This window comes from Oryzias melastigma, linkage group LG14, assembly GCF_002922805.2.
Source record: "Oryzias melastigma strain HK-1 linkage group LG14, ASM292280v2, whole genome shotgun sequence".
Taxonomy (NCBI): Eukaryota; Metazoa; Chordata; class Actinopteri; order Beloniformes; family Adrianichthyidae; genus Oryzias; species Oryzias melastigma.
Genome location: NC_050525.1, coordinates 4,518,868 through 4,530,774, shown reverse-complemented (window position 1 = coordinate 4,530,774; position 11,907 = coordinate 4,518,868). Strand labels below are relative to the sequence as shown.

Sequence of the window (11,907 nt, the reverse complement as noted above, 5' to 3'; positions counted from 1 at the left end):
CGTGAGTAGTTATTTGAATAAGAAAAAAATATATATTCTCACCTTAGTGTTTAGTAAACTAGCGATCTTTTTTCCCACCAAAAGTGTTTTTAAGATTTCCAGGAGGCAGCCATTTTGAAATGAGCAGACGTCGGCCTTCTACTGCCCCTAGTGGAGGGATGATGAACTACGGGGCTAGAAAACATGGACCAAGGTTGGATCAAACCATTAAACTGACTAAAACTTGTGCTCCACATGTGTTCACTTTAGATCTTAGAAAGCAAACATACAACCATCCTTTTTAAAGTACTGTTTATTTGCACCGATCAAAGAAAACTTGGTGCAAAAATGAAATTCCCAGTTACAACATCAGTGACAGTGCATCTCAATACAACAGCAATTCTGAAAAAACATAAGAAAATATAATATCACCGAGGACAAAAATCATAAACACCAAAAAAAAAGACTGTTAAGTAAAAACATCAAATTTCAGACACAATCAAGTTACCTTTAAAATGACATTGGTGGAATCTGCAATAAAAAAAGAAGCAATACAGTAAGTTGCAGTCACGCCTCGTCTTGTGTGAGAATCTCTGCAGAAGTCTGAGCGTCACTCCAGCTCTCACATGCACACGCACATGCACCACACGAAAGCTAAATGATAAGAATCCCACAACCGACCAATGACGTCGTAATAAATAACAAGGAAAGCACCTTTAAAGCCAAAATGTTTTCAACTAATCATTAATCCGAGCAACAATCAAAAATAAACATTACAGTCAGAGACTAAAATCATTAAAACACCTATTTGACATACATGTTTGTTTGTTTTTGCAGAAAATCAAGATGTGTGTTTGTGCACATCGCTTTCACAGGAGGGTCTCCTAAAAGTTCATGATTAAGTGTCTCATTCTGAATTGTCCCCATTTCAAAGCTTTATCACATCAGATTAAAAAATTAACAAAAAAAACACCCCCTCCTCAGGGAAAAGAAAAAAAAAAATCAAGCCTGTCATCGTTACAAATAGATGATCTTTGTAGCAAACCAGGCTGCAATGGCACAGAGAACAGCAACACTGTTTAGAAGTGGTGAATGGATTTAAGGCAGATCAAACACTCATTGGAAAAAATTGTTTCATTTGACATAAATAAAAAATGATCATGCTTTTGTTGTTGCTTTTTCTGGACCGCCACAATAAGAGTTCTATACAGAAGGTTTTTTTTTTTTCCCAAACTCTTTCCTTAATTACTTTAAAGTCATTTGTGGGTGTGTGATGTGTAGCAAAAACTCTCTGTGGTGTTTGCAGTGACCTGTAGGCGTGGTAGTGTACAGGTGTTTTAAACTGAAAAACCAAAAAACACAGTTTAAAAAAAAAAAAAAAAATCCTCAAATACCATACGGTCCCCTCACTGATAGATACTTGGGTTTGTTTCATTTTTGGGGATCTCTTTGATCATTCTCTACAAATAGTGCAAACAGCTGAAACTCCACTCAAAAATACCTTTTTGAAAAAGTTCTTTAAAAAACTGCGATCTACTCCGATCCACATTCTAACCGCTTCTGCTGCATTCAATGGCTCATTTTTTCCCCAATAAATCCAGGCAGCACATCTTGATTGTGCTAATTGTACTTAGCAAGCGCTGAGGCTCCTCTGCTTTACAGACGACTGGAGGAGAAAGGGACGATGTTTGGAACTGACCACTAGAGGGCACCCATTCATTCCATCATTTGGCCTTGCTCTGTTTGGGAGTCACCGGCTGCTTCGACTGCTCCTTGGACGCCGCCGCGGAGGCGGTGGAGGAAGTGGAAGAAGAGGAGGAGGACGAGGAGGAGCTCCATCGAGTCTCCACGCCCGTGCTCGTCATCTTCAGCTTTCTGCGTTTGGCGAGGGGGGCGTGGTCGACGCTTTTCAGGAAAAAGCCTTCTCTCTTGCAGCGGTTGAAAGCCTACAGGAGGAGGAGAAAAAAATTAATATACACAATCATGATTATAGAAAGTAGGGATGTCCTGATCAGATTTTATGGGCTCCGATTCAGTTATTCAGTTTTTTTCATATTTTTCCGTTTATTAACCGTCTTTTATCATTGAACTTTCTCCTATTTTTTGCAGTATTTTTACTTGATTGTTCACTGTGAACAATCAAGTAAAAATACTGCAAAAAATATATGAAACATTCATTGCGAACAGGAATTATCCCACTTTTATCATGGTTACTTACAAAATAAATAAAGATTTAATAGGTTTTTAGTACTTTAATCTTGTTATTTTTTTGGTTTAGATCACTTTTTCACAAAAAGAGGACTATTTGATCTATGGCCGCAACACGTCGCTGAGCCTCGACTTTCTTGGAGTAATACTGCAGACATAAAAGTCTTTAGAATTCTGCTCATCTTACTGTTTAGTACACAGATTACATTTGTGGGTTAACCCCTGATAAATTACAACATTTAAGGCGATAAAAATGAAAAAAACATTTTATTTCTGGTCTGTTTTTGTTCAAAAGCAGCATATTGTCATATAAAATGTACCTAGAAAAACATTAATCGTGATTAATCACAACACAAAAGTTTGATTAATCTAAATTTTTTTAATTGATTGACAGCACTAATTTAAAATCATTTTTAAAAATGTGTTTTGTGTAGTTTCATGTTTTGATTATTTGCAGATAAGTGGTTGCCAAATAATGTAACAAAATTGCGATTAATCGCGATTAATTTTTCCCCAGGTATGCGATTAATTAAATTTTTTTTTTTTTTTATCAATTCCTAGCCCTAAAAAAAACACACTAAATATGCTTCTAAAAAATGTTTAGTGTTCCACCGTTTATTCGTGTTTCTGATGAAGAAATGACACCAGCTCCAATATTTCCTGATAATCGGGGAGGATTATTATGGAGGAAACCGGAAAATTCCGGATAGAGATGACCTCTCACACTTAACTGATGAAGGAGGAAAAGAACGTTTTTAACAGCGTGATGGTTCATGTAAAGTATGCAGTTCATTAAAAAAAAAAAAAACAAAAAAAAACTCTTTGTTATTTTTTATAAGTTATTAAATCAGGACGTCGGAATTTGTGAACATCTCGCTAACTTCACCAAACTGTTTTAGAACACCTCCTGCTTAAACTGGTCCCGCATTCAGCTGCGTGTTACAACGATAAAATGTGATTCAAATGTAAAATAAATAAAATGTGTTACAACGATAAAATTCATGAAAATGCAGACTTCTAGTAGAGGATTCACCTGTCATAATAACCTTAAATCTACACTCTTCCTTAGCTCACCTGTCCAACTGCTCGCTGAATTTCTGAAAGAAGGTCCAACCCGGTTCTAGCAAGGTGTGACTAATAAAGTGGCTGGTGATATTAGTGCTGATCATAATTATAATAAAATAAATATCTGATCTGGAACGAAGTAATCGGCCTCGATTTCTGACCAGATCAGGAGTGAGTTCACACCTTGTAGGTGGCGTTGACGTAAGTGCGGACAGTCGGTCCACTGGACTCCAGCACATCGGGGGTGCACAGAGGCGTGGTGGACATCGAGGCCCCGCCCTGCAGCCAGCTGTTCTCCTTCAGGTCCGAGAGTTTGAGGCGCATCTCCGGATCCACAGTCAGCAGGCCTGAAGTCACAGAACCATCAGTCAACGAGCAGCACGTTTCTGAGGAGGTCTCAAACCGGATCCCCCAAACCTTTCACGAGCTCTTTGGCGTCCTCCGATACACCCTTCCACGCATCTCCGTCCAGCGAGAAATCTCCCTCCTTGATCTTCTGCATGATGTCTGCGGCGTATGACGAGGTCATTCCCCGCTGCTCGCTCTGGAACGGCACCTGCCCCGACAGCATGGTGTACTGTTGGACACAGTGATCAGAACTTCAGCGGGACCCGGATGAAGCAGAAGCGGAGCGTCCGGGTCAATTACCAGGATGACGCCGAGGCTCCACAGGTCGCAGGATTTATCGTATCCAGCTCTTTCGAAAAGCTCCGGCGCTGCGTACTGCAGCGTGAAGCAGGGAGTCTGCAGGGGGGCGCTGCCGGCGGGGCAGAGCCGGGCGAACCCAAAGTCTATGACTTTCAGAGGGGAGTCCTCCCCCTCGTCTGCAAACAGCACGTTCTGCAGGGCAATCAGAGGAAAAGCACCATGATCCAACCTCTCTTTGTCTACGGATCAGCTTCTAATCAACACGAAGATCCGCTAAAACCAACGGCAAACATTCCCTCTACTTTCATTAAACACCGGCGGATGAACACTCGAGAGTGTTTAATATCCAGAAACTAAATCCTACAGAACACAGATTAAAACAAAAACTGAATAGTCATTAAATGAGCACTGGGAACAATTTGAAAATAGATCAAAAGAGGACCAGAGGGCGACTTTTTTTTAAATGGGTCTTTCTGCTCACACCTCTGGTTTCAGGTCCCGGTGCACGACTCCGGCTTCATGCATGAAGCTGACCGCTGACACCAGGCTCTGCAGCAGCTGGCTGGCCTCGGCCTCCCCAAACAGCTTCTTCCTCTTGATCCTCTCCAGTAACTCCCCGCCTCGAAGAAGCTCCATCACTAAATACGTGTGATACTGTAAGACAGGAAGGACAACCGGACTTAGACGGGACTGTTTTTAGGATTTGACGTGGACGGCTCCCTTCCTGCTCCATACCTGGTCGGTGTAGACGTCGTACAGCTTGACGATGTTGGGGTGAGCCTCACACTGCCTCAGAGCAGCGATCTCCCTCTGAGTGTTTGCCTCCATTCTACCACATAAAGGAACATCAGAGGTTGAGAAAGCCTCACTCTCACAAGGAGGAAACGTGCTTTTATGGCTGTTTAAGAGCGGCGAGCAGAAGCCTCCACTGACCGGCGGCTGACGATCTTGACGGCGTACTCGTGGCCGCTTTGCTTGTGTCTGCATTTCCTGCACACGGAGAAACTGCCCTCGCCAAGCGGCGGCCCCTGCAGGTCCAGGTCATAGTGCAGGAAGAACTGAGACTCCTGAGAAGACAAAGAGAGGAATATGAAGAAATCATCTTCCTCTTTCAGGATGAAGAAAACCCGTGTTTCAGCCACATCCGGATGTGTCCGTACCTCTAACATGGCACTGCGCTGGACTGAAGCCGATGCCGGGCGCTCCACTTTGACCTGAGACTCCACAAAGTCTCCCATCACGGCGTTCTTGTTGAATAAGATGGACGGAGCGATGAAGGAGTAGCCCTGAGATGGACAGATGGTACACCTTTAAACTCAGAAAAAATACGACCAAAATGACTACAAATTTGTTAATACTACGTTTGTTTGTACAGTTTTTAGTTCCAGCCAACTTGTAGTTTCTATTTCCAGGATTATTATTCTTTCTGATAACAAAATGTATTTTCTTGGTTAAATAAAGCTTCATTTAAATAAATGAACAGATGAGTACTTCTGCCGGATCGGCTCTTTTTCCACCTCTACACGTTTGAAACGTCATGATTTCGAGGTGAAGACCTTAAACAGCCGGTCTGTGCTCGGGGGCGTGCTCGCCGGAGAGTAGACGGGATCCATCCCAGTGAACTCCTCGGAAAAATTGCCCACGTCCAGCTCGTTCTTCAGCTCTGGCTTGAAGGGGGCGGCCACCTGCTTCTTCGCCAGGTCTTCCCAGTTCAGTCCCTGCAGCAGGAGGAGGAGGAGGAGGATCAGGCAAACATCAGGAGAAGGAGGTCTGTGTGACGGAGGAGGAATGAACCTTAAAGAAAGGATGAGCCTTGATATCCTCGGCTCCTCGTGGGCCAGAGCCCAGTCGTCTGTGAGGATCCTTCACCAGCAGCTTCTTCAGAAGGTCCTGAGCGACGGGTCCGATCATGGAGGGGAAAGGAGGATCACAGCGCAAGATCCGCCTGAGGAGAAGAGGAGAACGTCATTCACTCAAAGCAAACAGAAACAATAGGATCAGCTGATCGCTGAAGATCACAACAGAGCAGGTCTTACTTTGACACCTCGCTTTGGGAGTTCCTCTCTCCTTCCAGGGTGAAAGGAGACGCTCCTGTCAGGAGCTCAAACATCAGGATCCCGAGACTCCACCAGTCCACAGACTGAGACACAACAGAACCCTGTGAGTGCGACTGTGGACCTCCAACCGCTTCTTCAAAATATTCTAACTGGATTCAGTTTCTAGAAATTTACTTTTCAGAATCGTTTGGTTATAAATGAAGAGTTAAAAAAAGTGGAAGCTGCTTTTCTAAAACCATCAATGTGAATCAAACAACAAATTCCACCACAGCTGAAGTGATCAATGAGTTCATGATTTATTTATTGATTAAAAACACTTCATCAGTCCAGACCAAGAAATGAGGCTCCATCAGACTTAGACTTTCTTATGAACATTAAAATCAAATGTTGGATGGATTAAACATGTTTACGTTGATTCAACCAATCAGAGTTTGAGTTAGAGTCTGTGTAGCTTCATGAGGGTTAACTCTAACCCCAAATACAAATAATGAAATTAATTAATTAAAAATGTAAAGAAGGATGTGTCTTACTACAGGGTATCGTGTTAAAGAGGGATCATCAACCACAAATCAAACAGGCTAAATAAATAGAGATATTTAAAAATAAGGTTAAAAATAAAATATTCAAAAAAAAGAGAAAAATAGGAAATATTGGTTATTTTTCTAGATTCTTTGGTTTTAAACAAATAATTTCACATTTGTTGGTGTTTTTTATACTGTTGTTTTTTTTCTTCTATTTTGTTTAGTGTTTTGACCAGAAAAGAAGTGTAAACATTGTTTGATTAATTAAGAAAAAGGGACCAAATCAATTAGTTTTCTATGGGGTCAAATCAGGATCAGCTTAAAGGGAACAAAAAACAGATTGAAAACTTGAAAAATAGACATTGTAACTGAAAAAAAATGGAAAATTTGAAAACGGAAAAAAAAACATTTTACATTTGAAATGAAAGATTTTTTTTGAAAATTAGAAAAATCTTTTTTTGAAAATTTGAAAAAAAAAACTGAAAATGTAAAAATGTATTTGATAATTTGAAAAAAAAATACTGAAAACTTGAAACAATAAAAAACTATAAATGTAAAAATTACTGATTGAAAACAAATGATTCATTGTTAGCAGCTGCTGTTTTGAATTGTATATTTTTGTTTTCCTAGTCTTCACTTCAGTAATCAGTTTATAGTTTAAATTCTGATTTACAAGTTTTCACTGCTGAGTAGAGCTACCATGATTAGTCGACTAATCGACGATTAAAATAGTCGACCACTAACTTAATAGTCGATTAGTCGCTACTTTAAAACATATGAAGTCAGATTGTAGTAAAGTTGAGAGTTTTAACGGCATTCTGCTAGCTTTTTGGACTATTTTGGCATTTATTAGAGTTTTTTAGGCTATTTTGTAGTTTAGCTAATATTTCAGCTACATGGTATCTGCCTTGGCTAATTTAGTCTTTTTCCCATTTTTTAAGGTTAATTTGGCATTTGACTAATATTCTAGCTGCTATCAGCTTCAGCTTGTTTAGCCATAATTTTCAGCATCTTCAGCTCCCAAATTCAGCTTACAGCATTCACACTAGCATTATCCCTGCTAACGCTATGTATCTAGATTTTAGTTAGCTTAAAGCTAATGATGGTTAAGATGTGTGTTTTACATCCACTTTGTGCATGACCTGATTAGTCGACTAATCGGAAAAAATAATCAGTGATTAGTCGACTATTAAAATAATCGTTTGTGGCAGCACTACTGCTGAGCTGAGCCTAAATTTACATGGGGGCGGGACTTTGAGCTCATTGGCTACCTGAAAATGTATCCCATGATTCCCCAAGAGGTAATGGTGATGTGACGTTTTTTCTGCTGCAGATCGTTGTCTGACCCCATAGTTTTCCTTCTTTTTGTCCCCCTTGTCAAAAAGTTTGTTTGTTGTATTGTTTTGTTTTTTGTAAATATTCTAAAGACGTGAACAATAAAAAATTGTCCCTCACTGACAAATATATTTCTAAAGTTCATCAGGAAAAGGATGAGGATTAAAGGTGTTTCACTCCACTTTTACAGAGCAGTAAAACTCTCCTCTCCACTGAAACGGCGTGTTTGCTGTGGGACCGTCCCGTGTTTACCTTGCCGTGCCCCGCCTTGCCCCTGATGATCTCTGGAGCCATGTATTCAATGGTGCCGCAGAAAGAGTAAGTTCTTTCCTTCTGCAGCAAAGAGAAAACAAAGGTTTCCCACGTGAGTGTTTGGCAACATTCCGACGGGGCCTCTGGACCGCGGCGCCACATACCTCCTCCTCCAGGAACTCTTTGCTGAGCCCAAAATCTGTCAATACCACATGGCCTTCGCTGTCCAGGAGGATGTTCTCCAGCTTGATGTCTCGGTACACGATCCCAAGCTGCACAAAAGCAAAGATGAAAATGACCGGTCATGTTAGCTTGGGGGAATAAAAGAGCCAAAATGATAAGAGGTTTGTTAAAAAAACGAAGATTTCTAGACGGAATTCAGCAAATGCTTTTATATCACATTAAAATGCACCTTAAATTAGCCGACGTGTGTATCTGAGCTGGTTTTATGATTGAATTGAGACATTTAAATTGTGTTTCTATCCGTTCAGACTTTGTTTTCACCCTCACTGGAGGCAGAGTTCAAACTCCACTATCTTTCTGTCCTCTTTTCACACAAACACGGAACATTCCTTCTCCATCTCGGTCACTGTGATCTCCTGAGGTCCTCAATTTCAAACAGATCCTGGTGGAATTTGCTCTTCTTTTATCCGCAAAGGTTTGGCTGATATTTCCAACAGCCTGTCTGATTCTTTCTCATCATCAGCTCATTTGAAAGTTCTTACAGCTGTAATGCCACCTGCTGAGTTCTGGATGGTTTTCTGTTTGTTCATGTCATGCAAGTCTTATAAACACAGGATGATCTTTAAATGCTTTTACAACTGTAACCTCTTTTTTTGTTTTTTTATCTGTGGAATTACCAGCACTGCTTTTAAATACTCTCAAAAAAATCTAATCTAAAGTTCAAGCCAGCAACAGGATAAGTACCAACATTAAGTTTTGACTTTTGCTTTTTCTGTGGGGTTTATAGGAGCTCAAAAAAAAAAAAAAAACAATCACTCAAATTGACGCTAAAACTGAGATTTCATTGGTATTTCAGAATAACACATGTAAACTGTTAAAGATCATTATGTAACTATGTCCTTAAGTTTGATCATATTTCATAATAATGAACAGAAAGGCGAGGTTCTCTTCAAGATAATCTAATAACGATTCAAACATCTAAAGTCCAAACAAGCTGAACTTTGTATGGAAACATTTTCCATGCCGTCGTTGATTGAAGTTTATCTGAAGCTGGAACGTTTCATCTGAAATCAGAACAATGAAAGATGCTCAAACAATGTTTGTGATGACAAACTGATGTTCATTTATCAGTTAAAAATAGGAGGAATGGAGAATATTGTACTTTTTCATTCTTTGTTTTCATGGTTAAGACAAAGTTAACTACAGAGAAACATATTTCTTCATTTCTAAACCAAAGTTCCCCTTTTGATTTAAAGATCTCCTCTGATGAAAAATTATGTTTTAAAATGTTTTTGTTGCTTTTTTCTGATGATGGAGAACATTTATTAGGAAAACTAAGCTTAAAACTGTATGTCAGAGTTTTTCTTTGTTCAAATTGTTTTGAATCGGGAGAGGATGAACAAAAATGCTGCTTAAAAAGATTGTATTTCTGCTGTATGAGCCACTAGTTCTCTGCTCCGCTCTAGACGACTAGATCCATGAACGTCTGTGTTTTCCTTGTCTGAGCTGGATCTGGATCAAAACTGGACGACTGGACTGCTCCACTATTGACTTTTTAATAGGGGTGTAATGGATCAGTATAACTGGATCGTGTCACGGTTTCAGGGTCATAGTTTGGATCATTTTTCGGATCAGTAAAAAAAAAAAGAAAGCAGGAAGTGATAACGAGATAAAAATGTTACATCAAAACAAAAAATCTAAAACATTTCGTCTCTGATGACATTTACACGTCTTGAGACCAAATCTACAAAAACTGAAAGACAAGAATGCTTGAAAATAGTTTTGAAAATAGCAAATTTATCAGCAGTTACACCCCTGTTAAATCCTTACAAAAACATTTACATTTAAACTTAAATTATTTTGGGGGATTAATTGATTTATTGAAACTGTGGGATCATTTCAATATTTCAAATAATAATTTTTATCCGTAGAACATTTGCAGTTGAGGCGCTGCCCTGCCTGCTTTTGCTGATGATTTTTGATCCTTTTCGCTTGCCGTACTGCCCTCCCCTGACAGAAAAAAAACAAAAGGCCTCCATGTCCTCGGCACAATAACGTGTGAAATCAGGGCAGTTTTTTTCTGAAAGTGCAGATCATATCATGAGAAGTTGCTGAGTCATGTCTGAGTTCTTCAAACTCCGATCATGAACGTTACCGTGTGAAAGGAGCAGCTCTCACCTTGTGCAGGTGCTCTAGAGCCAGGATTGTTTCTCCGATATAGATCCGCACCGCATCCTCGGAGAAGTGATCCCGCTGGTACAGATGGGTAAACATCTCCCCACCGCTCACGTAGTCTGCACAGACCACAACACGTTAACACACGCAGCAACACAAACACACAGAAAGTTCCTCCTCAGCTCCCAGCACTCACCCAGGATGAGGTGCAGCTTGCTCTGGGTCTGGAAGGCGTAGTGCAGCGTGACCAGGAAGGGCGACTGGCGGATGTGCTCCAGAACCTGCCTCTCAGTGCGCGTGTGCTCTGTCGTCTTTGCCTTCTGAACGATCGCCGCTTTCTTTAAGACCTGGGAGAGCAGCAGAAGTCGCTGGGATCTTTGACGTCATTCATGAGATTCAATATAGCAAAAACGTTATAAAGTTACCTTCATGGCATAGAGCTGGCCCGCATCATGACCGCTGTTCTTCCTGACCAAAAACACCTTTCCATAGGCTAGAGAAGAGAAACAAATCTGTCTTTTCAATTACAGGTAAAAATGAACAAGTTGATTTTTACAACAATAACACATCTTAATGTGTTTTTAAAGCCGTAAAACATTATTTTGTGTATATGAAAAAATTTCACAACAAAGTTTTGTTCTGATATTACCATGAAATTGGAGATCAGCCTGAGCCTACGGTCAGATCTGAATTTTGTTGTGCTTTTTGTGTGGACAATAAAGGTTTAATTCAATTAAAAGCTGGGAATCGAACCACCAATGCTTAAAAAAGAACAGGGTCTCTTAGTTACTCCCCTTGATGTGAAACATTTAGACTCGGAAATCGGTTTTAAAAAAAATACCAAATTAATCGCAAACATGGAAAAAATTAATCACCATTATACCATGGTCTGGGTGAATACTCGATTCTGATTGGCTGCTGGGTGTGCATTAAAAAGTGATAATGCACAGTAATAACGCACACCTAAAAAAGAAGTTCCGGTCACACAGACCAAACGTTCGATATCACTGCGCAGGCTTCTTTAAAACACATTTTCCTTCATTGTCTGGACAAAACAAGCAGTAATGGATGAACTTTCTCTCTGAACTGATGCTTTATTCAACTTATTGTAGCGACCAGCATTTATATTCCTCTGCTTTTGTAAGGTAAATTAATATTGACAAATTAGTTATTCTCCTTCTAATAAAACACCACTCGACATGAAAGGTGTAGTCTTCTGTTTCACCACAAGAGGGAGTTTCTCATTTTAGAGCAGCTCAGAAGAACGAACCTGCCGTGAAATGAAACACAGACAGAAGCTGAATATGTTCTAGCTGCTCACTGAAGGCTTAACGTCAGCAAAGGTAGAAAAATATCCTAATTTGTCCGGGTCTTTCTTTCAAAACAGCGACACTTAACCGCTGCAGCTGAGGTCTGTAACGGCTTCAGGCTTCATGCCGTGTTCCATGTCAGCGTGACAACAAACCGCATCACGGATCAAATAG

At 40.2% G+C, this 11,907-nt stretch overlaps 1 protein-coding gene across 1 annotated transcript in view; it reads right to left on the bottom strand.

The window, feature by feature from the left end:
- Positions 1-274: 274 nt before the first annotated feature.
- rps6ka4 (ribosomal protein S6 kinase, polypeptide 4) overlaps positions 275-11,907 on the bottom strand; it is a 15,525-nt gene continuing 3,892 nt past the window's right edge. Inside the window, exons 3-18 of the mRNA XM_024266394.2 lie at positions 10,849-10,916; positions 10,620-10,770; positions 10,427-10,542; positions 8,230-8,337; positions 8,066-8,146; positions 5,937-6,040; positions 5,695-5,845; positions 5,457-5,618; positions 5,061-5,186; positions 4,834-4,967; positions 4,636-4,729; positions 4,384-4,554; positions 3,901-4,092; positions 3,670-3,829; positions 3,436-3,599; positions 275-1,925 (exon numbers count right to left, since the gene is read on the bottom strand). Of these exons, the coding sequence (XP_024122162.1) occupies positions 1,704-1,925; positions 3,436-3,599; positions 3,670-3,829; positions 3,901-4,092; positions 4,384-4,554; positions 4,636-4,729; positions 4,834-4,967; positions 5,061-5,186; positions 5,457-5,618; positions 5,695-5,845; positions 5,937-6,040; positions 8,066-8,146; positions 8,230-8,337; positions 10,427-10,542; positions 10,620-10,770; positions 10,849-10,916 (2,204 nt within the window). The 3' untranslated portion in view covers positions 275-1,703. The remainder of the gene's footprint in view (positions 1,926-3,435; positions 3,600-3,669; positions 3,830-3,900; positions 4,093-4,383; positions 4,555-4,635; positions 4,730-4,833; positions 4,968-5,060; positions 5,187-5,456; positions 5,619-5,694; positions 5,846-5,936; positions 6,041-8,065; positions 8,147-8,229; positions 8,338-10,426; positions 10,543-10,619; positions 10,771-10,848; positions 10,917-11,907) is intronic.